General features: G+C 42.9%; 1 protein-coding gene across 1 annotated transcript in view; it reads right to left on the bottom strand.

Moving 5' to 3' along the window:
- Positions 1-27064, bottom strand: part of LOC139763960 (PDF receptor-like) — a 464711-nt gene that overhangs the window by 107010 nt on the left and 330637 nt on the right. The window contains exon 4 of the mRNA XM_071690441.1: positions 25838-25929. Coding sequence (XP_071546542.1) covers positions 25838-25929 — 92 coding nt within the window. The remainder of the gene's footprint in view (positions 1-25837; positions 25930-27064) is intronic.

Raw genomic sequence — 27064 nt, 5'->3', positions numbered from 1 at the left:
TTTTCATCCATTTCAAGCTAAAAGTTTGTTTTCTAAATTGTTTTACATTTTTCATATGTATATGTGTGTGTGTGTGTGTGTGTGTGTGTGTGTGTGTGTGTGTGCGTGTGTGTGTGTGTGTGTGTGTGTGTGTATATATATATATATTATCCCTGGGGATAGGGGTGAAAGAATACTTCCCACGTATTCCTCGCGTGTCGTAGAAAGCGACTAGAGGGGACGGGAGCGGGGGGCCGGAAATCCTCCCCTCCTTGTATTAACTTTCTAAAATGGGAAACAGAAGAAGGAGTCACGCGGGGAGTGCTCATCCTCCTCGAAGGCTCAGAGTGGGGTGCCTAAATGTGTGTGGATGTAACCAAGATGTGAAAAAAGGAGAGATAGGTAGTATGTTTGAGGAAAGGAACCTGGATGTTTTGGCTCTGAGTGAAACGAAGCTCAAGGGTAAAGGGGAAGAGTGGTTTGGAAATGTCTGGGGAGTGAAGTCAGGGGTTAGTGAGAGGACAAGAGCAAGGGAAGGAGTAGCAATACTCCTGAAACAGGAGTTGTGGGAGTATGTGATAGAATGTAAGAAAGTAAATTCTCGATTAATATGGGTAAAATTGAAAGTTGATGGAGAGAGGTGGGTGATTATTGGTGCATATGCACCTGGGCATGAGAAGAAAGATCATGAGAGGCAAGTGTTTTGGGAGCAGCTAAATGAGTGTGTTAGCGGTTTTGATGCACGAGACCGGGTTATAGTGATGGGTGATTTGAATGCAAAGGTGAGTAATGTGGCAGTTGAGGGAATAATTGGTATGCATGGGGTGTTCAGTGTTGTAAATGGAAATGGTGAAGAGCTTGTAGATTTATGTGCTGAAAAAGGACTGATGATTGGGAATACCTGGTTTAAAAAGCGAGATATACATAAGTATACTTATGTAAGTAGGAGAGATGGCCAGAGAGCGTTATTGGATTACGTGTTAATTGACAGGCGTGCGAAAGAGAGACTTTTGGATGTCAATGTGCTGAGAGGTGCAACTGGAGGGATGTCTGATCATTATCTTGTGGAGGCTAAGGTGAAGATTAGTATGGGTTTTCAGAAAAGAAGAGTGAATGTTGGGGTGAAGAAGGTGGTGAGAGTGAGTGAGCTTGGGAAGGAGACCTGTGTGAAGAAGTATCAGGAGAGACTGTGTACAGAATGGAAAAAGGTGAGAACAATGGAAGTAAGGGGAGTGGGGGAGGAATGGGATGTATTTAGGGAATCAGTGATGGATTGCGCAAAAGATGCTTGTGCCATGAGAAGAGTGGGAGGTGGGTTGATTAGAAAGGGTAGTGAGTGGTGGGATGAAGAAGTAAGAGTATTAGTGAAAGAGAAGAGAGAGGCATTTGGACGATTTTTGCAGGGAAAAAATGCAATTGAGTTGGAGAAGTATAAAAGAAAGAGACAGGAGGTCAAGAGAAAGGTGCAAGAGGTGAAAAAAAGGGCAAATGAGAGTTGGGGTGAGAGACTATCAGTAAATTTTAGGGAGAATAAAAAGATGTTCTGGAAGGAGGTAAATAGGGTGCGTAAGACAAGGGAGCAAATGGGAACTTCAGTGAAGGGCGCAAATGGGGAGGTAATAACAAGTAGTGGTGATGTGAGAAGGATATGGAATGAGTATTTTGAAGGTTTGTTGAATGTGTCTGATGACAGAGTGGCAGATATAGGGTGTTTGGGTCGAGGTGGTGTGCAAAGTGAGAGGGTTAGGGAAAATGATTTGGTAAACAGAGAAGAGGTAGTAAAAGCTTTGCGGAAGATGAAAGCCGGCAAGGCAGCAGCTTTGGATGGTATTGCAGTGGAATTTATTAAAAAAGGGGGTGACTGTATTGTTGACTGGTTGGTAAGGTTATTTAATGTATGTATGACTCATGGTGAGGTGCCTGAGGATTGGCGGAATGCGTGCATAGTGCCATTGTACAAAGGCAAAGGGGATAAGAGTGAGTGCTCAAATTACAGAGGTATAAGTTTGTTGAGTATTCCTGGTAAATTATATGGGAGAGTATTGATTGGTAGGGTGAAGGCATGTACAGAGCATCAGATTGGGGAAGAGCAGTGTGGTTTCAGAAGTGGTAGAGGATGTGTGGATCAGGTGTTTGCTTTGAAGAATGTATGTGAGAAATACTTAGAAAAGCAAATGGATTTGTATGTAGCATTTATGGATCTGGAGAAGGCATATGATAGAGTTGATAGAGATGCTCTGTGGAAGGTATTAAGAATATATGGTGTGGGAGGCAAGTTGTTAGAAGCAGTGAAAAGTTTTTATCGAGGATGCAAGGCATGTGTACGTGTAGGAAGAGAGGAAAGTGATTGGTTCTCAGTGAATGTAGGTTTGCGGCAGGGGTGTGTGATGTCTCCATGGTTGTTTAATTTGTTTATGGATGGGGTTGTTAGGGAGGTAAATGCAAGAGTCTTGGAAAAAGGGGCAAGTATGAAGTCTGTTGGGGATGAGAGAGCTTGGGAAGTGAGTCAGTTGTTGTTTGCTGATGATACAGCGCTGGTGGCGGATTCATGTGAGAAACTGCAGAAGCTGGTGACGGAGTTTGGTAAAGTGTGTGGAAGAAGAAAGTTAAGAGTAAATGTGAATAAGAGCAAGGTTATTAGGTACAGTAGGGTTGAGGGTCAAGTCAATTGGGAGGTGAGTTTGAATGAAGAAAAACTGGAGGAAGTGAAGTGTTTTAGATATCTGGGAGTGGATCTGTCAGCGGATGGAACCATGGAAGCGGAAGTGGATCATAGGGTGGGGGAGGGGGCGAAAATTTTGGGAGCCTTGAAAAATGTGTGGAAGTCGAGAACATTATCCCGGAAAGCAAAAATGGGCATGTTTGAAGGAATAGTAGTTCCAACAATGTTGTATGGTTGCGAGGCGTGGGATATGGATAGAGTTGTGCGCAGGAGGATGGATGTGCTGGAAATGAGATGTTTGAGGACAATGTGTGGTGTAAGGTTTTTGATCGAGTAAGTAACGTAAGGGTAAGAGAGATGTGTGGAAATAAAAAGAGCGTGGTTGAGAGAGCAGAAGAGGGTGTTTTGAAATGGTTTGGGCACATGGAGAGAATGAGTGAGGAAAGATTGACCAAGAGGATATATGTGTCGGAGGTGGAGGGAACGAGGAGAAGAGGGAGACCAAATTGGAGGTGGAAAGATGGAGTGAAAAGGATTTTGTGTGATCGGGGCCTGAACATGCAGGAGGGTGAAAGGAGGGCAAGGAATAGAGTGAATTGGAGCGATGTGGTATACAGGGGTTGACGTGCTGTCAGTGGATTGAATCAAGGCATGTGAAGCGTCCGGGGTAAACCATGGAAAGCTGTGTAGGTATGTATATTTGCGTGTGTGGACGTGTGTATGTACATGTGTATGGGGGGGGGTTGGGCCATTTCTTTCGTCTGTTTCCTTGCGCTACCTCGCAAACGCGGGAGACAGCGACAAAGTATAAAAAAAAAAAAAAAAAAAAAAATATATATATATATATATATATATATATATATATATATATATATATATATATATATATATATATATTTTTTTTTTTTTTTTTTTGCTTTGTCGCTGTCTCCCGCGTTTGCGAGGTAGCGCAAGGAAACAGACGAAAGAAATGGCCCAACCCACCCCCATACACATGTATATACATACGTCCACACACGCAAATATACATACCTACACAGCTTTCAATGGTTTACCCCAGACGCTTCACATGCCTTGATACAATCCACTGACAGCACGTCAACCCCTGTATACCACATCGCTCCAATTCACTCTATTCCTTGCCCTCCTTTCACCCTCCTGCATGTTCAGGCCTCGATCACACAAAATCTTTTTCACTCCATCTTTCCACCTCCAATTTGGTCTCCCTCTTCTCCTCGTTCCCTCCACCTCCGACACATATATCCTCTTGGTCAATCTTTCTTCACTCATTCTCTCCATGTGCCCAAACCATTTCAAAACACCCTCTTCTGCTCTCTCAACCACGCTCTTTTTATTTCCACACATCTCTCTTACCCTTACGTTACTTACTCGATCAAACCACCTCACACCACACATTGTCCTCAAACATCTCATTTCCAGCACATCCATCCTCCTGCGAACAACTCTATCCATAGCCCACGCCTCGAAACCATACAACATTGTTGGAACCACTATTCCTTCAAACATACCCATTTTTGCTTTCCGAGATAATGTTCTCGAATTCCACACATTCTTCAAGGCTCCCAGAATTTTCGCCCCCTCCCCCACCCTATGATCCACTTCCGCTTCCATGGTTCCATCCGCTGCCAGATCCACTCCCAGATATCTAAAACACTTCACTTCCTCCAGTTTTTCTCCATTCAAACTCACCTCCCAATTGACTTGACCCTCAACCCTACTGTACCTAATAACCTTGCTCTTATTCACATTTACTCTTAACTTTCTTCTTTCACACACTTTACCAAACTCAGTCACCAGCATCTGCAGTTTCTCACATGAATCAGCCACCAGCGCTGTATCATCAGCGAACAACAACTGACTCACTTCCCAAGCTCTCTCATCCCCAACAGACTTCATACTTGCCCCTCTTTCCAAAACTCTTGCATTCACCTCCCTCGCAACCCCATCCATAAACAAATTAAACAACCATGGAGACATCACACACCCCTGCCGCAAACCTACATTCACTGAGAACCAATCACTTTCCTCTCTTCCTACACGTACACATGCCTTACATCCTCGATAAAAACTTTTCACTGCTTCTAACAACTTGCCTCTCACACCATATATTCTTAATACCTTCCAGAGAGCATCTCTATCAACTCTATCATATGCCTTCTCCAGATCCATAAATGCTACATACAAATCTATTTGCTTTTCTAAGTATTTCTCACATACATTCTTCAAAGCAAACACCTGATCCACACATCCTCTACCACTTCTGAAACCACACTGCTCTTCCCCAATCTGATGCTCTGTACATGCCTTCACCCTCTCAATCAATATCCTCCCATATAATTTATTAGGAATACTCAACAAACTTATACCTCTGTAATTTGAGCACTCACTCTTATCCCCTTTGCCTTTGTACAATGGCACTATGCACGCATTCCGCCAATCCTCAGGCACCTCACCATGAGTCATACATACATTAAATAACCTTACCAACCAGTCAACAATACAGTCACCCCCTTTTTTAATAAATTCCACTGCAATACCATCCAAAGCTGCTGCCTTGCCGGCTTTCATCTTCCGCAAAGCTTTTACTACCTCTTCTCTGTTTACCAAATCATTTTCCCTAACCCTCTCACTTTGCACACCACCTCGACCAAAACACCCTATATCTGCCCCTCTATCATCAAACACATTCAACAAACCTTCAAAATACTCACTCCATCTCTTTCTCACATCACCACTACTTGTTATCACCTCCCCATTTGCGCCCTTCACTGAAGTTCCCATTTGCTCCCTTGTCTTACGCACTTTATTTACCTCCTTCCAGAACATCTTTTTATTCTCCCTAAAATTTAATGATACTCTCTCACCCCAACTCTCATTTGCCCTTTTTTCACCTCTTGCACCTTTCTCTTGACCTCCTGTCTCTTTCTTTTATACATCTCCCACGCAATTGCATTTTTTCCCTGCAAAAATCGTCCAAATGCCTCTCTCTTCTCTTTCACTAATCTTTTCTAATCAACCCACCTCCCACTCTTCTCATGCCACAAGCATCTTTTGCGCAATCCATCACTGATTCCCTAAATACATCCCATTCCTCCCCCACTCCCCTTACTTCCATTGTTCTCACCTTTTTCCATTCTGTACTCAGTCTCTCCTGGTACTTCCTCACACAAGTCTCCTTCCCAAGCTCACTTACTCTCACTACCCTCTTCACCCCAACATTCACTCTTCTTTTCTGAAAACCCATACAAATCTTCAACTTAGCCTCCACAAGATAATGATCAGACATCCCTCCAGTTGCACCTCTCAACACATTAACATCCAAAAGTCTCTCTTTCGCGCGCCTGTCAATTAACACCTAATCCAATAACGCTCTCTGGCCATCTCTCCTACTTACATAAGTATACTTATGTATATCTCGCTTTTTAAACCAGGTATTCCCAATCATCAGTCCTTTTTCAGCACATAAATCTACAAGCTCTTCACCATTTCCATTTACAACACTGAACACCCCATGTATACCAATTATTCCCTCAACTGCCACATTACTCACCTTTGCATTCAAATCACCCATCACTATAACCCGGTCTCGTGCATCAAAACCACTAACACACTCATTCAGCTGCTCCCAAAACACTTGCCTCTCATGATCTTTCTTCTCATGCCCAGGTGCATATGCACCAATAATCACCCATCTCTCTCCATCAACTTTCAGTTTTACCCATATCAATCGAGAATTTACTTTCTTACATTCTATCACATACTCCCACAACTCCTGTTTCAGTAGTACTGCTACTCCTTCCCTTGCTCTTGTCCTCTCACTAACCCCTGACTTTACTCCCAAGACATTCCCAAACCACTCTTCCCCTTTACCCTTGAGCTTCGTTTCACTCAGAGCCAAAATATCCAGGTTCCTTTCCTCAAACATACTACCTATCTCTCCTTTTTTCACATCTTTGTTACATCCTCACACATTTAGGCACCCCAATCTGAGCCTTCGAGGAGGATGAGCACTCCCCGCGTGACTCCTTCTTCTGTTTCCCATTTTAGAAAGTTAAAAAAATACAAGGAGGGGAGGATTTCTGGCCCCCCGCTCCCGTCCCCTCTAGTCGCTTTCTACGACACGCGAGGAATACGTGGGAAGTATTCTTTTACCCCTATCCCGAGGGATAATATATATATATATATATATATATATATATATATATATATATATATATATATATATATATATATATATATATATATATATATATATATATATATACACATACACACACATACACATACATACGCACATATACACACACACACACACATACATTTATATACATATGAAAAATGTAAGAAACAATTTAGAAAACTGAAACTTCTAGCTTGAAATGAAATGAAAAAATGAATGTCACATAATTGTTCAACCTCTGGCTATGGAAAAAGGAAATGTATAATTTATTTACACAAACGTCAATAGTAGTTCTCATCAATTTAACCACTGTATCAATAAGCTTCAATGTCTAAGCTACATTTTTTCCAATTTCACTATTTTCTTGTCAAAGCACCATGTATGAAAACTATCACTCCAGTAACACAACTATAAACATTTACTTCCCCTTTAAAAAAGTTCTGGGGAAGACTGTCTCGATACACTGCGGGACACTCTACCACCTGGCGAGGTTTGTGTTGCAATGGTTCTTGATTCACAAACGTAGTAGCATCACTGGTGGGCCAAGGTAGTTCCGTTGGCGAAGAGGAGCTCATGAAACATTTCGCAAAGCATGCTACTGCAGGCAGGAGTGAAGGCTGATGCAAACTGGTATCGCTCTGAATGATGTGATGGGGACGAGATGATCCTCTGACTCACGTCCCTGGTCTCCAACAGGCGCCAATGAAGCTATCCATCTTGGCTTCAAGTGGCTGATGTGTTCTCGAACGTGTGGAGGCGTGGGTTCGACCCGATCCAACGCGTCCTTAAATCCTGTCCTTATAGAATAGGATCCGTGGGAAGGGTTGGGATGGGAAGGGGAGGGGAGGTGGTGCTCCGGCCATGCCTCTCGTGTTCCTTCACGCGATCCCTTCACCAGCCAGAAGGAACGCCCAGAGCTGACGGCGTCATCTGCAAACAGCAGCTGGCGCTCCGAAACGGTCACGCATCCAAGCACTAACCAGAACCCAACCAACGTGGAGTCCAATTCTCTCACCAGCCGACGTCCTCCCAGGCTTCCATAAAAGGGTGTATGAATGTAGAATATTTCTAAATTACGAGGATATTCCCTCAAAGGCCCATATATATATATATAATATATATATATATATATATATATATATATATATATATATATATATATATATATATATATATATATATATATATATATATATATATATATATATATATTTTCCCTGGGGATAGGGGAGAAAGAATACTTCCCACGTATTCCCTGCGTGTCGTAGAAGGCGACTAAAAGGGGAGGGAGCGGGGGGCTGGAAATCCTCCCCTCTCGTTTTTTTTAATTTTCCAAAAGAAAGAACAGAGAATTGGGCCAGGTGAGGGTATTCCCTCAAAGGCCCAGGCCTCTGTTCTTAACGCTACCTCGCTAATGCGGGATATATATATATATATATATATATATCCCTGGGGATAGGGGAGAAAGAATACTTCCCACGTATTCCCTGCGTGTCGTAGAAGGCGACTAAAAGGGAAGGGAGTGGGGGGCTGGAAATCCTCCCCTCTCATTTTTTTTTAATTTTCCAAAAGAAGGAACAGAGAAGAGGTCCAGGTGAGGATATTCCCTCAAAGGCCCAGTCCTCTGTTCTTAACGCTACCTCGCTATCGCGGGAAATAGCGAATAGTATGAAAAAAAAAAGAAAAAAAAAAGATATATATATATATATATATATATATATATATATATATATATATATATATATATTATTTTCTTTTTTTTTTTTTGCTTTGTCGCTGTCTCCCGCGTTTGCGAGGTAGCGCAAGGAAACAGACGAAAGAAATGGCCCAACCCACCCCCATACACATGTATATACATACGTCCACACACGCAAATATACATACCTACACAGCTTTCCATGGTTTACCCCAGTCGCTTCACATGCCTTGATTCACTCCACTGACAGCACGTCAACCCCGGTATACCACATCGCTCCAATTCACTCTATTCCTTGCCCTCCTTTCACCCTCCTGTATGTTCAGGCCCCGATCACACAAAATCTTTTTCACTCCATCTTTCCACCTCCAATTTGGTCTCCCTCTTCTCCTCGTTCCCTCCACCTCCTACACATATATTCTCTTGGTCAATCTTTCCTCACTCATTCTCTCCATGTGCCCAAACCATTTCAAAACACCCTCTTCTGCTCTCTCAACCACGCTCTTTTTATTTCCACACATCTCTCTTACCCTTACGTTACTTACTCGATCAAACCACCTCACACCACACATTGTCCTCAAACATCTCATTTCCAGCACATCCATCCTCCTGCGCACAACTCTATCCATAGCCCACGCCTCGCAACCATACAACATTGTTGGAACCACTATTCCTTCAAACATACCCATTTTTGCTTTCCGAGATAATGTTCTCGACTTCCACACATTCTTCAAGGCTCCCAGAATTTTCGCCCCCTCCCCCACCCTATGATCCACTTCCGCTTCCATGGTTCCATCCGCTGCCCGATCCACTCCCAGATATCTAAAACACTTCACTTCCTCCAGTTTTTCTCCATTCAAACTCACCTCCCAATTGACTTGACCCTCAACCCTACTGTACCTAATAACCTTGCTCTTATTCACATTTACTCTTAACTTTCTTCTTTCACACACTTTACCATACTCAGTCACCAGCTTCTGCAGTTTCTCACATGAATCAGCCACCAGCGCTGTATCATCAGCGAACAACAACTGACTCACTTCCCAAGCTCTCTCATCCCCAACAGACTTCATACTTGCCCCTCTTTCCATAACTCTTGCATTCACCTCCCTCACAACCCCATCCATAAACAAATTAAACAACCATGGAGACATCACACACCCCTGCCGCAAACCTAAATTCACTGAGAACCAATCACTTTCCTCTCTTCCTACACGTACACATGCCTTACATCCTCGATAAAAACTTTTCACTGCTTCTAACAACTTGCCTCCCACACTATATATTCTTAATACCTTCCAGAGAGCATCTCTATCAACTCTATCATATGCCTTCTCCAGATCCATAAATGCTACATACAAATCCATTTGCTTTTCTAAGTATTTCTTACATACATTCTTCAAAGCAAACACCTGATCCACACATCCTCTACCACTTCTGAAACCACACTGCTCTTCCCCAATCTGATGCTCTGTACATGCCTTCACCCTCTCAATCAATATCCTCCCATATAATTTACCAGGAATACTCAACAAACTTATACCTCTGTAATTTGAGCACTCACTCTTATCCCCTTTGCCTTTGTACAATGGCACTATGCACGCATTCCGCCAATCCTCAGGCACCTCACCATGAGTCATACATACATTAAATAACCTTACCAACCAGTCAACAATACAGTCACCCCCTTTTTTAATATATATATATATATATATATATATATATATATATATATATATATATATATATATATATATATATATATATATATATATATATATGCTGGGTTGTCCTCATCCATTAATGGCCCCATCCCGCCCAACAGGAAACAGCATTGCCACCCCCTACGTCTGCGAGGTAGCGCCAGGAAAAGAGACAAAAACGTCCACATTCATTCACACTCAGTCTTTAGCTCTCATGTGTAATGTATCGACCAACCCTGTTAGGTATATGAACAGCTGGGTTAACTGTGGATCAACTGTCGCAGCCAGGTTTCAAACCTATTCGCTCGACCTAAGGTAAGGTTACTATGGTTACGAAGTCTCACATCAATCGGTCATAGAATGAAGGAAGTTTGTTATTAATGGAAAGAGAAAAACCCCGCACAACGTCAATATATTTACCTTGAATGGGAGAGAGACACAATGAACGTCACCCAGAGCGATAACCATGTATATACTGACCAAACTATGGTCACATTACGTGAGAAATATGATAATAACATTACGTGAGAAATATGATAATAACATTACGTGAGAAATATGATAATAACATTGTATTTTCTCCTGTTATCAACTACCATAAAATTACCTCATTACTGAAACAGGAAAATGTGTAATGTGAGCACAAAACCAACACACACCAGTGTGGAGCTCGCCACGTTCATATGTTACTCTCTCCATCATGTAGAGCTCTCTCAGTGTGGCAGAACCACATCACTGCAACGGGTGGTAGCCCGTCCAGTGTGGCAGAACCACGTCACTGCTACGGGTGGTAGCCCGTCCAGTGTGGCAGAACCACGTCACTGCTACGGGTGGTAGCACGTCCATTGTGGCAGAACCACGTCACTGCTACGGGTGGTAGCCCGTCCATTGTGGCAGAACCACGTCACTGCTGCAAGGGTACCCCGTCCAGTGTGGCAGAACCACGTCACTGAAGCAAGGGTAGCTCGTCCAGTGTGTCAGAACCACGTCACTGCTACGGGTGGTAGCCCGTCTATTGTGGCAGAACCACGTCACTGCTGCAAGGGTACCCCGTCCAGTGTGGCAGAACCACGTCACTGCTACGGGTGGTAACCCGTCCAGTGTGGCAGAACCACGTCACTGCTACGGGTGGTAGCCCGTCCAGTGTGGCAGAGCCACGTCACTGCTACTGGTGGTAGCCCGTCCAGTGTGGCAGAGCCACGTCACTGCTACGGGTGGTAGCCCGTCCATTGTGGCAGAACCATGTCACTGCTGTAGGGGGTACCCCGTCCAGTGTGGCAGAACCACGTCACTGCTACGGGTGGTAACCCGTCCAGTGTGGCAGAACCACGTCACTGCTACGGGTGGTAGCCCGTCCATTGTGGCAGAACCATGTCACTGCTGTAGGGGGTACCCCGACCAGTGTGGCAGAACCACGTCACTGCTACGGGTGGTAGCCCGTCCAGTGTTGCAGAACCACTTCACTGCTGCAGGGGGTACCCCGTCCAGTGTGGCAGAACCACGTCACTGCTACGGGTGGTAGCCCGTCCAGTGTGGCAGAACCACGTCACTGCTGCAGGGGGTACCCCGTCCAGTGTGGCAGAACCACGTCACTGCTACGGGTGGTAGCCCGTCCAGTGTGGCAGAACCACGTCACTGCTGCAGGGGGTACCTCGTTATAGATGACAAAATTACCAGAACTTCAAAACGTTCAGAGGATCACCGTGTCGTCCACAATGTCAGCTCTGCTGCTGTGGCTATGAACAAATCTGAGAGTCACCTCCACATGAAAGGAACAGAAATATATACGTAGACTTCTGCCTAGACACTGAATATCTCCACAGATCAGTATATATATATATATATATGTATATATATATATATATATATATATATATATATATATATATATATATATATATATATATGTATATATGATTTTCTGTTTCCCCTTTTAGAAAGTTAAAAGTTAAAATACAAGGAGGGGAGGGTTTCCAGCCCCCCGCTCCCATCCCCTTTAGTAGCCTTCTACGATACGTGAGGAATGCGTGGGAAGCATTCTTTCTCCCCTATCCCCAGGGAAATTATATGGGAGGGTATTGATTGAGAGGGTGAAGGCACGTACAGAGCATCAGATTGGAGAAGAGCAGTGTGGTTTCAGAAGTGGTAGAGGATGTGTGGATCAGGTGTTTGCTTTGAAGAATGTATGTGAGAAATACTTAGAAAAGCAAATGGATTTGTATGTAGCATTTATGGATCTGGAGAAAGCATATGATAAAGTTGATAGAGATGCTCTGTGGGAGGTATTAAGAATATATGGTGTGGGAGGCAAGTTGTTAGAAGCAGTGAAAAGTTTTTATCGAGGATGTAAGGCATGTGTACGTGTAGGAAGAGAGGAAAGTGATTGGTTCTCAGTGAATGTAGGTTTGCGGCAGGGGCGTGTGATGTCTCCGTGGTTGTTTAATTTTTTATGGATGGGTTTGTTAGGGAGGTGAATGCAAGAGTTTTGGAAAGAGGGGCAAGTATGCAGTCTGTTGTGGATGAGAGAGCTTGGGAAGTGAGTCAGTTGTTGTTCGCTGATGATACAGCGCTGGTGGCTGAATCGTGTGAGAAACTGCAGAAGCTGTTGACTGAGTTTGGTAAAGTGTGTGAAAGAAGAAAGCTGAGAGTAAATGTAAATAAGAGTAAGGTTATTAGGTACAGTAGGGTTGAGAGACAAGTCAATTGGGAGGTAAGTTTGAATGGAGAAAAAGTGGAGGAAGTGAAGTGTTTTAGATATTTGGGAGTGGATTTGGCAGCGGATGGAACCTTGGAAGCGGAAGTGGATTATATGGTGGGGGAGGGGACGAAAGTTCTGGGAGCGTTGAAGAATGTGTGGAAGTCGAGAGCGTTATCTCGGAATGCAAAAATGGGTATGTTTGAAGGAATAGTGGTTCCAACAATGTTGTATGGTTGCGAGGCGTGGGCTGTGGATATATGAATAGAGCTGTGCGGAGGAGGGTGGATGTGCTGGAAATGAGATGTTTGAGGACAATAGGTGATGTGAGGTGGTTTGATCTAGTAAGCATTAATAGGGTAAGAGAGATGTGTGGTAATAAAAAGAGTGTGGATGAGAAAGCAGAAGAGGGTGTTTTGAAATGGTTTGGCCACATGGAGAGAATGAGTGAGGAAAGATTGACCAAGAGGATATATGTGTTAGAGGTGGAGGGAACGAGGAGAAGTGAGAGACCAAATTGTAGGTGGAAAGATGAAGTGAAAAAGATTTTGTGTGATCGGGGCCTAAACATGCAGGAGGGTGAAAGGAGTGCAAGGAATATAGTGAATTGGAACGATGTGGTATACCGGGGTCGACGTGCTATCAATGGATTGAACCAGGGCATGTGAAGCGTCTGGGGTAAACCATGGAAAGTTGTGTGGGGTCTGGATGTGGAAAGGGAGCTGTGGTTTCGGTGCATTATTGCATGACAGCTAGAGACTGAGTGTGAACGAATGGGGCCTTTGGTGTCTTTTCCTAGCGCTACCTCGCACACATGAGGGGGGAGGGGGTTGTTATTCCATGTGTGGCGAGGTGGCGATGGGAACAAATAAAGGCAGACAGTATGAATTATGTACATGTGTATATATGTATATGTCTGTGTGTGTATATATATGTGTACATTGAGATGTATAGGTATGTATATTTGCGTGTGTGGACGTGTATGTATATACATGTGTATGTGGGCGGGTGGGCTACCTCGCTAACGCGGGAGACAGCGACAAAGCAAAATAGATAAAACAAAAAAAATGATAAATAGATAAATAAATGAATAAATAAATATATATATATATATATATATATATATATATATATATATATATATATATATATATATATATATATATATATATATATATATATATATATATATATATATATATATATATATATATATAAAGAGGGAAGTCAGCACCACAAGTAAAGCATCTCGAAGGCTCAGAGTGGGGTGCCTAAATGTGTGTGGATGTTACCAAGATGTGAAGACCCTTACTGGAAAAACAATCACTCTTGAAGTAGAACCTTCAGACACAATTGAAAATGTGAAGGAAAATAGTGAAATTGGAGAAAAATGTAGCTTCGACATTGAAGCTTATTGATACAGTGGTTAAATTGATGAGAACTGCTATTGACGTTTGTGTAAATAAATTATACATTTCCTTTTTTCCATAGCCAGAGGTTGAACCATTATGTGACATTCTTTTTTTCATTCATTTCAAGCTAGAAGTTTCAGTTTTCTAAATTGTTTCTTACATTTCTCATATGTATATATATGTATGTGTGTGTGTGCATATGTGCGTATGTATGTGTATGTGTGTGTATGTGTATATGTATGTATATATGTATATTATCCCTGGGGATATGGGTGAAAGAATACTTCCCACGTATTCTTCGCGTGTCGTAGAAAGCGACTAGAGGGGACGGGAGCGGGAGGCCAGAAATCCTCCCCTCCTTGTATTAACTTTCTAAAATGGGAAACAGAAGAAGGAGTCACGCGGGGAGTGCTCATCCTCCTCGAAGGCTCAGAGTGGGGTGCCTAAATGCGTGTGGATGTAACCAAGATGTGAAAAAAGGAGAGATAGGTGGTATGTTTGAGGAAAGGAACCTGGATGTTTTGGCTCTGAGTGAAACGAAGCTCAAGGGTAAAGGGGAAGAGTGGTTTGGGAATGTCTGGGAAGTAAAGTCAGGGGTTAGTGAGAGGACAAGAGCAAGGGAAGGAGTAGCAATACTCCTGAAACAGGAGTTGTGGGAGTATGTGATAGAGTGTAAGAAAGTAAATTCTCGATTAATATGGGTAAAACTGAAAGTTGATGGAGAGAGATGGGTGATTATTGGTGCATATGCACCTGGGCATGAGAAGAAAGATCAAGAGAGGCAAGTGTCTTGGGAGCAGCTGAATGAGTGTGTTAGTGGTTTTGATGCACGAGACCGGGTCATAGCGATGGGTGATTTGAATGCAAAGGTGAGTAATGTGGCAGTTGAGGGAATAATTGGTATACATGGGGTGTTCAGTGTTGTAAACGGAAATGGTGAAGAGCTTGTAGATTTATGTGCTGAAAAAGGACTGATGATTGGGAATACCTGGTTTAAAAGTGCTGAGAGGTGCAACTGGAGGGATGTCTGATCATTATCTTGTGGAGGCTAAGGTGAAGATTAGTATGGGTTTTCAGAAAAGAAGAGTGAATGTTGGGGTGAAGAGGGTGGTGAGAGTAAGTGAGCTTGAGAAGGAGACCTGTGTGAGGAAGTACCAGGAGAGACTGAGTACAGAATGGAAAAAGGTGAGAACAATGGAAGTAAGGGGAGTGGGGGAGGAATGGGATGTATTTAGGGAATCAGTGATGGATTGCGCAAAAGATGCTTGTGGCATGAGAAGAGTGGGAGGTGGGTTGATTAGAAAGGGTAGTGAGTGGTGGGATGAAGAAGTAAGAGTATTAGTGAAAGAGAAGAGAGAGGCATTTGGACGATTTTTGCAGGGAAAAAATGCAATTGAGTGGGAGATGTATAAAAGAAAGAGACAGGAGGTCAAGAGAAAGGTGCAAGAGGTGAAAAAAAGGGCAAATGAGAGTTGGGGTGAGAGAGTATCATTAAATTTTAGGGAGAATAAAAAGATGTTCTGGAAGGAGGTAAATAAAGTGCGTAAGACAAGGGAGCAAATGGGAACTTCGGTGAAGGGCGCAAGTGGGGAGGTGATAACAAGTAGTGGTGATGTGAGAAGGAGATGGAGTGAGTATTTTGAAGGTTTGTTGAATGTGTTTGATGATAGAGTGGCAGATATAGGGTGCTTTGGTCGAGGTGGTGTGCAAAGTGAGAGGGTTAGGGAAAATGATTTGGTAAACAGAGAAGAGGTAGTGAAAGCTTTGCGGAAGATGAAAGCTGGCAAGGCAGCAGGTTTGGATGGTATTGCAGTGGAATTTATTAAAAAAGGGGGTGACTGTATTGTTGACTGGTTGGTAAGGTTATTTAATGTATGTATGACTCATGGTGAGGTGCCTGAGGATTGGCGGAATGCGTGCATAGTGCCATTGTACAAAGGCAAAGGGGATAAGAGTGAGTGTTCAAATTACAGAGGTATAGGTTTGTTGAGTATTCCTGGTAAATCATATGGGAGGGTATTGATTGAGAGGGTGAAAGCATGTACAGAGCATCAGATTGGGGAAGAGCAGTGTGGTTTCAGAAGTGGTAGAGGGTGTGTGGATCAGGTGTTTGCTTTGAAGAATGTATGTGAGAAATACTTAGAAAAGCAAATGGATTTGTATGTAGCATTTATGGATCTGGAGAAGGCATATGATAGAGTTGATAGAGATGCTCTGTGGAAGGTATTAAGAATATATGGTGTGGGAGGAAAGTTGTTAGAAGCAGTGAAAAGTTTTTATCGAGGATGTAAGGCATGTGTACGTGTAGGAAGAGAGGAAAGTGATTGGTTCTCCGTGAATGTAGGTTTGCGGCAGGGGTGTGTGATGTCTCCATGGTTGTTTAATTTGTTTATGGATGGGGTTGTTAGGGAGGTATATGCAAGAGTTTTGGAAAGAGGGGCAAGTATGAAGTCTGTTGGGGATGAGAGAGCTTGGGAAGTGAGTCAGTTGTTGTTCGCTGATGATACAGCGCTGGTGGCTGATTCATGTGAGAAACTGCAGAAGCTGGTGACTGAGTTTGGAAAAGTGTGTGGAAGAAGAAAGTTAAGAGTAAATGTGAATAAGAGCAAGGTTATTAGGTACAGTAGGGTTGAGGGTCAAGTCAATTGGGAGGTGAGTTTGAATGGAGAAAAACTGGAGGAAGTGAAGTGTTTTAGATATCTGGGAGTGGATCTGGCAGCGGATGGAACCATGGAAGCGGAAGTCGACCATAGGGTGGGGGAGGGGGCGAAAATCCTGGGTTCCTTGAAGAATGTGTGGAAGTCGAGAACATTATCTCGGAAAGCAAAAATGGGTATGTTTGAAGGAATAGTGGTTCCAACAATGTTGTATGGTTGCGAGGCGTGGGCTATGGATAGAGTTGTGCGCAGGAGGATGGATATGCTGGAAATGAGATGTTTGAGGACAATGTGTGGTGTGAGGTGGTTTGATCGAGTGAGTAACGTAAGGGTAAGAGAGATGTGTGGAAATAAAAAGAGCGTGGTTGAGAGAGCAGAAGAGGGTGTTTTGAAATGGTTTGGGCACATGGAGAGGATGAGTGAGGAAAGATTGACCAAGAGGATATATGTGTCGGAGGTGGAGGGAACAAGGAGAAGAGGGAGACCAAATTGGAGGTGGAAAGATGGAGTGAAAAAGATTTTGTGTGATCTGGGCCCGAACATGCAGGAGGGTGAAAGGAGGGCAAGGAATAGAGTGAATTGGAGCGATGTGGTATACCGGGGTTGACGTGCTGTCAGTGGATTGAAGCAGGGCATGTGAAGCGTCTGGGGTAAACCATGGAAAGCTGTGTAGGTATGTATATTTGCGTGTGTGGACGTATGTATATACATGTGTATGGGGGGGGGGGTTGGGCCATTTCTTTCGTCTGTGTCCTTGCGCTACCTCGCAAACGCGGGAGACAGCGACAAAGTATAATAATAATAAAAAAATATATATATATATATATATATCCCTGGAGATTAGGGAAGAAAGATTACTTCCCACGCATTCCCTACGTGTCGTAGAAGGCGACTAAAGGGAAGGGAGCTTGGGGAGGGGGATTGTTAGAATCCCTCCCCTCCTTGTATTCTAACTTTCTAAAAGAGGAAACAGAAGAAGGAGTCATGCAGGGAGTGCTAATCCTCCTCGAAGGCTCAGGCTTAGGTGTCTAAATGTGTGTCGATGTAACAAAGATGAGAAAAAGGGGAGATAGGTAGCATGTTTGAGGAAAGGAACCTGGACGTTTTGGCTCTGAGTGAAATGAAGCTCAAGGGTAAAGGAGAAGAGCGGTTTGAGAATGTCTTGGAAGTAAAGTCAAGGGTTGGTGAGAAGACAAGAGCAAAGGAAGGAGTAACACTACTCCTGAAGCAGGAGTTGTGGGACTATGTGATAGAGTGTAAGAAAGTAAACTCTAGATTGATATGGATAAAGCTGAAACTGGTTGAAGAGAAATGGGTGATTATTGGTGACTATGCACCTGGTCATGATAAGAAAGATCATGAAAGGCGTTTTGGGAGCAGCTGAGTGAGTGTGTTAGTAGTTGATGCACTAGACCGTGTCATAGTGATGGGTGATTTGAGAACAAAGGTGACTAATGTAGCAGTTGAGGGTATAATTGGTGTACATGGGGTGTTCAGTGTTGTAAAAAGAGGTGGTGAAGAGCTTGTAAATTTGTGTGCTGAAAAAGGACTGGTGATTGGGAATGCCTGGTTTAAAAAGAGAATTATACATAAGTATGCGTATGTAAGAAGGAGAGATGGCCGGAGAGTGTTATTGGATTACGTGTTAACTGATAAGCGCGTGAAAGAGAAACTTTTGGATGCTAATGTGCTGAGAGGTGCAGCTGGAGAGATGTATGATCATTATTTTGTGGAGGCGAAGGTAAAGATTTGTAGAGGTTTTCAGAAAAGATGAGAGAATGTTAGGGTGAAGAGAGTGATGAGAGTAAGTGTGCTTGGAAAGGAGACTTGTGTGAGGAAGTACCAAGGGAGACTGAGTGCAGAATGGAAAAAGTTGAGAGCAAAGGACGTAAGGGGAGTGGAGGAGGAATGGGATGTATTCAGGGTAACAGTGATGGCTTGCGCAAAAGATGCTTGTGGCGTGAGTAAGGTGGGAGGTGGGCAGATTAGAAAGGGTAGTGAGTAGTAGGATGAAGAAGTAAGACTGTTAGTGAAAGAGAAGAGAGAGGCGTTAGACGATTTTTGCCGGGAAGTAGTGCAATTGACTGAGAGATGTGTAAAAGAAAGAGGTAGGAGGTCAAGAGAAAGGTGCAAGAGGTGAAAAAGAGGGGAAATGAGAATTGGGGTGACAGAGTATCATTAGATTTTAGGGAGAATGAAGAGATGTTTTAGAAGGAGGTAAATAAAGTGCACAAGACAAGAGAACAAATGGGAACATCGGTGTAGTGGGCTAATGGGAAGGTACTAACAAGTAATGGTGACGTGAGAAGATGGAGTGAGTATTTTGAAGGTTTGTTGAATGTGTTTGATGATAGAGTGGCAGATACAATGGTGTTTTGGTCGAGGTGACGTGCGAAGTGAGAGGGGTCAGGGAGAATGGTTTGGTGAACAGAGAAGAGGTAATGAAAACATTGCGGAAGATGAAACCCGGCAAGGCGGCGGGATTAGATGGTATTGCAGTGATATTTATTAAAAAATGGGGTGACTATGTTGTTGACTGGACGGTAAGGATATTCTGTGTGTATGGTTCATGGTGAAGTGCCTAAGGATTGGCGGGATGCATACATAGTGCCATTGCACAAAGGCAAAGGAGATAAAAGTGAGTGTTCAAATTACAGAGGTATAAGTCTGTTGAGTCTTCCTGGGAAATTATATGGGAGGGTGTTGATTGAGAGGGTAAAGGCATGTATAGAGCATCAGATTGGGGAAGAGCAGTGTGGTTTCAGAAGTGGTAGAGGATGTGTGGATCAGGTGTCTGCTTTGAAGAATGTATGTGAGATGGATTTTTATGTAACATTTATGGATCTTGAGATATGATAGAGTTGATAGAGATGCTTTGTGGAAGGTATTAAGAATATATGGTGTGGGAGGTAAGTTGCTAGAAGCAGTGAAAAGTTTTTATCAAGCATGTAGGGCATGTGTACGAGTGGGAAGAGAGAAAAGTAATTGGTTCCCAGTCGGTTTGCGGAAGGGGTGCGTGATGTCTCCATGGTTGTTTAATTTGTTTATGGATGGTGTTGTTAGGGAGGTGAATGCAAGAGTTTTGGAGAGAGGGGCAAGTATGCAGTCTGTTGTCTATGAGAGGGCTTGGGAAGTGAGTCAGTTGTTGTTCGCTAATGATACAGCGCTGGTGGCTGATGCGTGTGAGGAACTGCAGAGGCAGGTGACTGAATTTGGTAAAGTGTGTGAAAGAAGAAAGCTGAGAGTGAATGTGAATAAGAGCAAGGTTATCAGGTTCAGTAGAGTTGAGGGACAAGTTAATTGGGAGGGAAGTTTAAATGGAGAACAAGTGGAGGAAGTGAAGTGTTTTAGATATATGGGTGTGGATTTAGCTGCGGATGGAGCCATGGAAATTGAAGTGAGTCACAGAGTGGGGGAGGGGTCGAAGGTTCTGGGAGCGTTGCAGACTGTGTGAAAGGTGAGAACGTTATCTCGGAGAGCAAAAATGGGTATGTTTGAAGGAATAGTGGTTCCAACAATGTTATATGATTGTGAGGCATGGGCTATAGATATAGTTGTGCGCAGGAGGATGGATGTGCTGGAAATGAGATGTTTGAGGACAATGTGTGGTGTGAGGTGGTTTGATCGGTAGTAACGTAAGGGTAAGAGAGATGTGTGGAAATAAAAAGAGCGTGGTTAGAGAGCAGAAGAGGGTGTTTTGAAATGGTTTGGCACATGGAGAGAATGAGTGAGGAAAGATTGACCAAGAGGATATATGTGTCGGAGGTGGAGGGAACGAGGAGAAGAGGGAGACCAAATTGGAGGTGGAAAGATGGAGTGAAAAAGATTTTGTGTGATCGGGGCCTGAACATGCAGGAGGTGAAAGGAGGCAAGGAATAGAGTGAATTGGAGCGATGTGGTATACCGGGGTGACGTGCTGTCAGTGGATTGAATCAGGGCATGTGAAGCGTCTGGGGTAAACCATGGAAAGCTTGTGGGTATGTAAAGGGGTGTGGTTTTCGTATTATTCATAAGTAGACTGGTGTGGATGGGCCTTTGTTCTTTTCCTAGCGCTACCTCGCAATAGGGGGGGGTACAGTCAGTGATGAAAAAATTAAGGAACATATGAATTATGTAATGTGTATATATGTATATGTGGTGTATATATATGTTACATTGAATTATAGTATGATATTGCGTGTGTGGACGTAAGTATATACATGTGTATTGGGGGGGGGTGGGTACCTCGCTACGGGAGACAGCGACAAAAAATAATAAACATAAAAATATAAAAGTATAATATAATATCATATTATATATATATATAATATATTATAATATATACTTAAATATATATATATATATATAGTATAATTTATATTATAATATTAGATGTATATAATAATATATATATATAAATATATTAGATAGGTGAAAATCAGCACCACATAAAGCCCTACTCGACAGAGCTCAGAGTGGGGTGCCAAAGTGTGTGGATTGTAACCAAAATGTGAAGACCCTTACTGGAAAAACAATCACTCTTGAAGTAGAACCTTCAGACACAATTGAAAATGTGAAGGAAAATAGTGAAATTGGAGAAAAATGTAGCTTAGACATTGAAGCTTATTGATACAGTGGTTAAATTGATGAGAACTGCTATTGACGTTTGTGTAAATAAATTATACATTTCCTTTTTTCCATAGCCAGAGGTTGAACCATTATGTGACATTCATTTTTTTCATTCATTTCAAGCTAGAAGTTTCAGTTTTCTAAATTGTTTCTTACATTTTTCATATGTATATATATGTATGTGTGTGTGTGTGTATATGTGCGTAATGTATGTGTATGTGTGTGTATGTGTATATGTATATATATATGTATATTATCCCTGGGGATAGGGGTGAAAGAATACTTCCCACGTATTCCTCGCGTGTACGTAGAAAGCGACTAGAGGGGACGGGAGCGGGGGGCCAGAAATCCTCCCCTCCTTGTATTAACTTTCTAAAATGGGAAACAGAAGAAGGAGTCACGCGGGGAGTGCTCATCCTCCTCGAAGGCTCAGAGTGGGGTGCCTAAATGTGTGTGGATGTAACCAAGATGTGAAAAAAGGAGAGATAGGTAGTATGTTTGAGGAAAGGAACCTGGATGTTTTGGCTCTGAGTGAAACGAAGCTCAAGGGTAAAGGGGAAGAGTGGTTTGGGAATGTCTGGGGAGTAAAGTCAGGGGTTAGTGAGAGGACAAGAGCAAGGGAAGGAGTAGCAATACTCCTGAAACAGGAGTTGTGGGAGTATGTGATAGAGTGTAAGAAAGTAAATTCTCGATTAATATGGGTAAAACTGAAAGTTGATGGAGAGAGGTGGGTGATTATTGGTGCATATGCACCTGGGCATGAGAAGAAAGATCAAGAGAGGCAAGTGTTTTGGGAGCAGCTGAATGAGTGTGTTAGTGGTTTTGATGCACGAGACCGGGTTATAGTGATGGGTGATTTGAGAACAAAGGTGACTAATGTAGCAGTTGAGGGTATAATTGGTGTACATGGGGTGTTCAGTGTTGTAAAAAGAGGTGGTGAAGAGCTTGTAAATTTGTGTGCTGAAAAAGGACTGGTGATTGGGAATGCCTGGTTTAAAAAGAGAATTATACATAAGTATGCGTATGTAAGAAGGAGAGATGGCCGGAGAGCGTTATTGGATTACGTGTTAACTGATAAGCGCGTGAAAGAGAAACTTTTGGATGTTAATGTGCTGAGAGGTGCAGCTGGAGAGATGTCTGATCATTATTTTGTGGAGGCGAAGGTAAAGATTTGTAGAGGTTTTCAGAAAAGATGAGAGAATGTTAGGGTGAAGAGAGTGATGAGAGTAAGTGTGCTTGGAAAGGAGACTTGTGTGAGGAAGTACCAAGGGAGACTGAGTGCAGAATGGAAAAAGTTGAGAGCAAAGGACGTAAGGGGAGTGGAGGAGGAATGGGATGTATTCAGGGTAACAGTGATGGCTTGCGCAAAAGATGCTTGTGGCGTGAGTAAGGTGGGAGGTGAGCAGATTAGAAAGGGTAGTGAGTAGTAGGATGAAGAAGTAAGACTGTTAGTGAAAGAGAAGAGAGAGGCGTTAGACGATTTTTGCCGGGAAGTAGTGCAATTGACTGAGAGATGTTTAAAAGAAAGAGGTAGGAGGTCAAGAGAAAGGTGCAGGAGGTGAAAAAGAGGGGAAATGAGAATTGGGGTGACAGAGTATCATTAGATTTTAGGGAGAATGAAGAGATGTTTTAGAAGGAGGTAAATAAAGTGCACAAGACAAGAGAACAAATGGGAACATCGGTGTAGTGGGCTAATGGGAAGGTACTAACAAGTAATGGTGACGTGAGAAGATGGAGTGAGTATTTTGAAGGTTTGTTGAATGTGTTTGATGATAGAGTGGCAGATACAATGGTGTTTTGGTCGAGGTGATGTGCGAAGTGAGAGGGGTCAGGGAGAATGGTTTGGTGAACAGAGAAGAGGTAATGAAAACATTGCGGAAGATGAAACCCGGCAAGGCGGCGGGATTAGATGGTATTGCAGTGATATTTATTAAAAAATGGGGTGACTATGTTGTTGACTGGATGGTAAGGATATTCTTTGTGTATGGTTCATGGTGAAGTGCCTAAGGATTGGCGGGATGCATACATAGTGCCATTGTACGAAGGCAAAGGAGATAAAAGTGAGTGTTCAAATTACAGAGGTATAAGTCTGTTGAGTCTTCCTGGGAAATTATATGGGAGGGTGTTGATTGAGAGGGTAAAGGCATGTATAGAGCATCAGATTGGGGAAGAGCAGTGTGGTTTCAGAAGTGGTAGAGGATGTGTGGATCAGGTGTCTGCTTTGAAGAATGTATGTGAGATGGATTTTTATGTAACATTTATGGATCTTGAGATATGATAGAGTTGATAGAGATGCTTTGTGGAAGGTATTAAGAATATATGGTGTGGGAGGCAAGTTGCTAGAAGCAGTGAAAAGTTTTTATCAAGGATGTAGGGCATGTGTACGAGTAGGAAGAGAGAAAAGTAATTGGTTCCCAGTCGGTTTGCGGAAGGGGTGCGTGATGTCTCCATGGTTGTTTAATTTGTTTATGGATGGTGTTGTTAGGGAGGTGAATGCAAGAGTTTTGGAGAGAGGGGCAAGTATGCAGTCTGTTGTCTATGAGAGGGCTTGGGAAGTGAGTCAGTTGTTGTTCGCTAATGATACAGCGCTAGTGGCTGATGCGTGTGAGGAACTGCAGAGGCAGGTGACTGAATTTGGTAAAGTGTGTGAAAGAAGAAAGCTGAGAGTGAATGTGAATAAGAGCAAGGTTATCAGGTTCAGTAGAGTTGAGGGACAAGTTAATTGGGAGGGAAGTTTAAATGGAGAACAAGTGGAGGAAGTGAAGTGTTTTAGATATATGGGTGTGGATTTAGCTGCGGATGGAGCCATGGAAATTGAAGTGAGTCACAGAGTGGGGAGGGGTTGAAGGTTCTGGGAGCGTTGCAGACCGTGTGAAAGGTGAGAAAGTTATCTCGGAGAGCAAAAATGGGTATGTTTGAAGGAATAGTGGTTCCAACAATGTTATATGATTGTGAGGCGTGGACTATAGATATAGTTGTGCAAAGGGTGGATGTGTTGGAAATGAGAGGTTTGATGACAATATGTGTTGTGAGGTGGTTTGATCGAGTAAGTAATGAAAGGGTAAGAGAGATGTGTGGTGATAAAAAGAGTGTTGAGAGAGCAGAAGAGGGTGTATTGAAATGGTTTGGTCACATGGAGAGAATGAGTGAAGCAAGATTAACAAAGAGTATATATGTGTCAGAGGTGGAGGGGAGGAGTGAAAGTGGGAGACCAAATTGGAGGTGGAAGGATGGAGTGAAAAAGTTTTTGAGCGATCGGGGGCCTGAACATACATAAGGGTGAAAGGCATGCAAGGAATAGGGTGAATTGGAACGATGTGATGTACCGGGGTCGACGTAATGACAATGAAAGAAAATTTCAGTTATTATGTTTATCTAAAGTTTGAAATCTTTCGTTCTGACTACTTTTGCAATACATATTATGACAAAACTTTGAAACTAGTGGTAGTGTTGTCCTGCAGTGTCCTTCAGCGAACAGTGCTAGCAGAGACCTGCAGTGATCTCCACATACTTATCGTAGTCCTGGTGATCTCAGGATGTAATGACCTAAAGTCGTCAGTTATGACACGTGGAAGTTCTGACTAGTATCAACTTTTACTGACCTGTGCGAACACTGTGCTGCAGTGACCTGTGATAGTAGTGACCGGCAGTGACCGTCAGTGACCAATTATGGCATGTTTGTGAACTGCTTTACAGTGACCAAAGGTGACCTGTGTAAGTAATGACGTACATCATCCAGGGGTGACCTATGAGAGCCCTGACCTGTGGTGAATGTGACAAAAGTGACCTGCATGATAAGTAGTGACCTTTGAGAAAAACGACAAACAGTGAACCACATAAAACCGAGACCACAAGAAGCTTTGATAATACGTATATATATACTGGGATCTGGGATCAAAGATACAAGCACTGAACTAACTTTTACCGACCCACGCCAACTTGTAGGGAGGTGAACCACCTGGTAGTGACCTAAACTAACTTGTAGTGAGGTGAACTACCTGGTAATGACCCAGACTAACTTGTAGTTAATTGGAGTGCATGGTAATAATCTATAGCGACCTTCTCTCACCTGACCTAACATATAATTGATTCCTCTGACCTATGACCTCACTTGTAATTGTTTCCCCTGACCTATAAATACCTAATCTAATCTAGTGTGTTGCAATCTGACCTGTCTGTCAATAAGCTGCTGTTGTCACCTTGCAACACTTGACCTGTACTGACCTGTTGTTCTATAACGTTGAGACACTGCGAGTAATTGGTCCACCCGCCCCAGAGCCAGTCCCCTGAGCCGTCACACTCACGGTACGCCATGGCTGCCAGGGGAAGAAACATGCGGTACATTGGTTATGGTACAGTGATGCGCGTTATGGTGCAGTAGTGCTCGTTATGGTACATTGGTGCTCCTTATGGTACATTGGTGCCCATTATGGTACAGTGATGCTCATTATGGTACATTGGTGTTCGTTATGATACAGCGATGCTTGTTATGGTACAGTGGTGTTCGTTGTGTTACGATGATGCTTGCTAAGGTACATTGATGCTCGTTATGATACAGTGATGCTTGTTATGGTAGATTGGTGATCGTTATGGTACAGTGATGCTTCGTATGGTTCATTGGTGTTCGTTATGATGCAGCGATGCTTGTTTTGGTACAATGGTGTTCGTTGTGTTACAGGGATGCTTGCTATGGTACATTGATTCTCGTTATGGTACAGTGATGCTTGTTATGGTAGATTGGTGATCATTATGGTACAGTGATACTCGATATGGTATATTGGTGCTCGTTATGTTACAGTAATGCTTGTTATGGTACATTGGTGTTCGTTAAGTTACAGTGATGTTTGTTATGGTACATTGTTATGGTACAATGATGCTCGTTATGATACAATGATGTTTCTTATAGTACAGTGATGCTCGTCATAGTACATTGGTGTTCGTTATTTTACAGTGATGCTTATTATGATACAGTGATGCTCATTATGGTACAATGATGTTTGTTATGTTACATTGGTGCTCGTTAAGGCACAGTGATGCTTGTTATGGTACATTGGTGCTCGTTATGTTACAGTGATGCTTGTTATGGTACAGTGATGCTCGTTATGGTGCAGTGATGCTTGTTATGGTGCTTGGTGCTCGTTATAGTACAGTGATGCTTGTCATGGTACATTAGTGTACGATGTGTTGCAATCATGTTTGTTATGGTACAGTGATGCTCTCTAGGTACAGTGGTGCTTGTTATGGTAGATTGGTGTTCGTTATGTTACAGTGATGCTAGTTATGGTATAGTGATGCTCGGTATGGTACAGTGATGCTTGTTATGATACTTGGTGCTCGTTATGTTACAATGATGCTTGTTATGGTACAGTGATCCATGTTATGGTACATTGGTATTCGTTATGTTACAATGATGCATGTTATGGTACAGTGATGCTCGTTATGGTATATTGG

The sequence above is a fragment of the Panulirus ornatus genome, chromosome 48, assembly GCF_036320965.1.
Source record: "Panulirus ornatus isolate Po-2019 chromosome 48, ASM3632096v1, whole genome shotgun sequence".
In the NCBI taxonomy this organism is placed as follows: Eukaryota; Metazoa; Arthropoda; class Malacostraca; order Decapoda; family Palinuridae; genus Panulirus; species Panulirus ornatus.
This window is presented reverse-complemented; position numbering and strand designations above follow the sequence as displayed.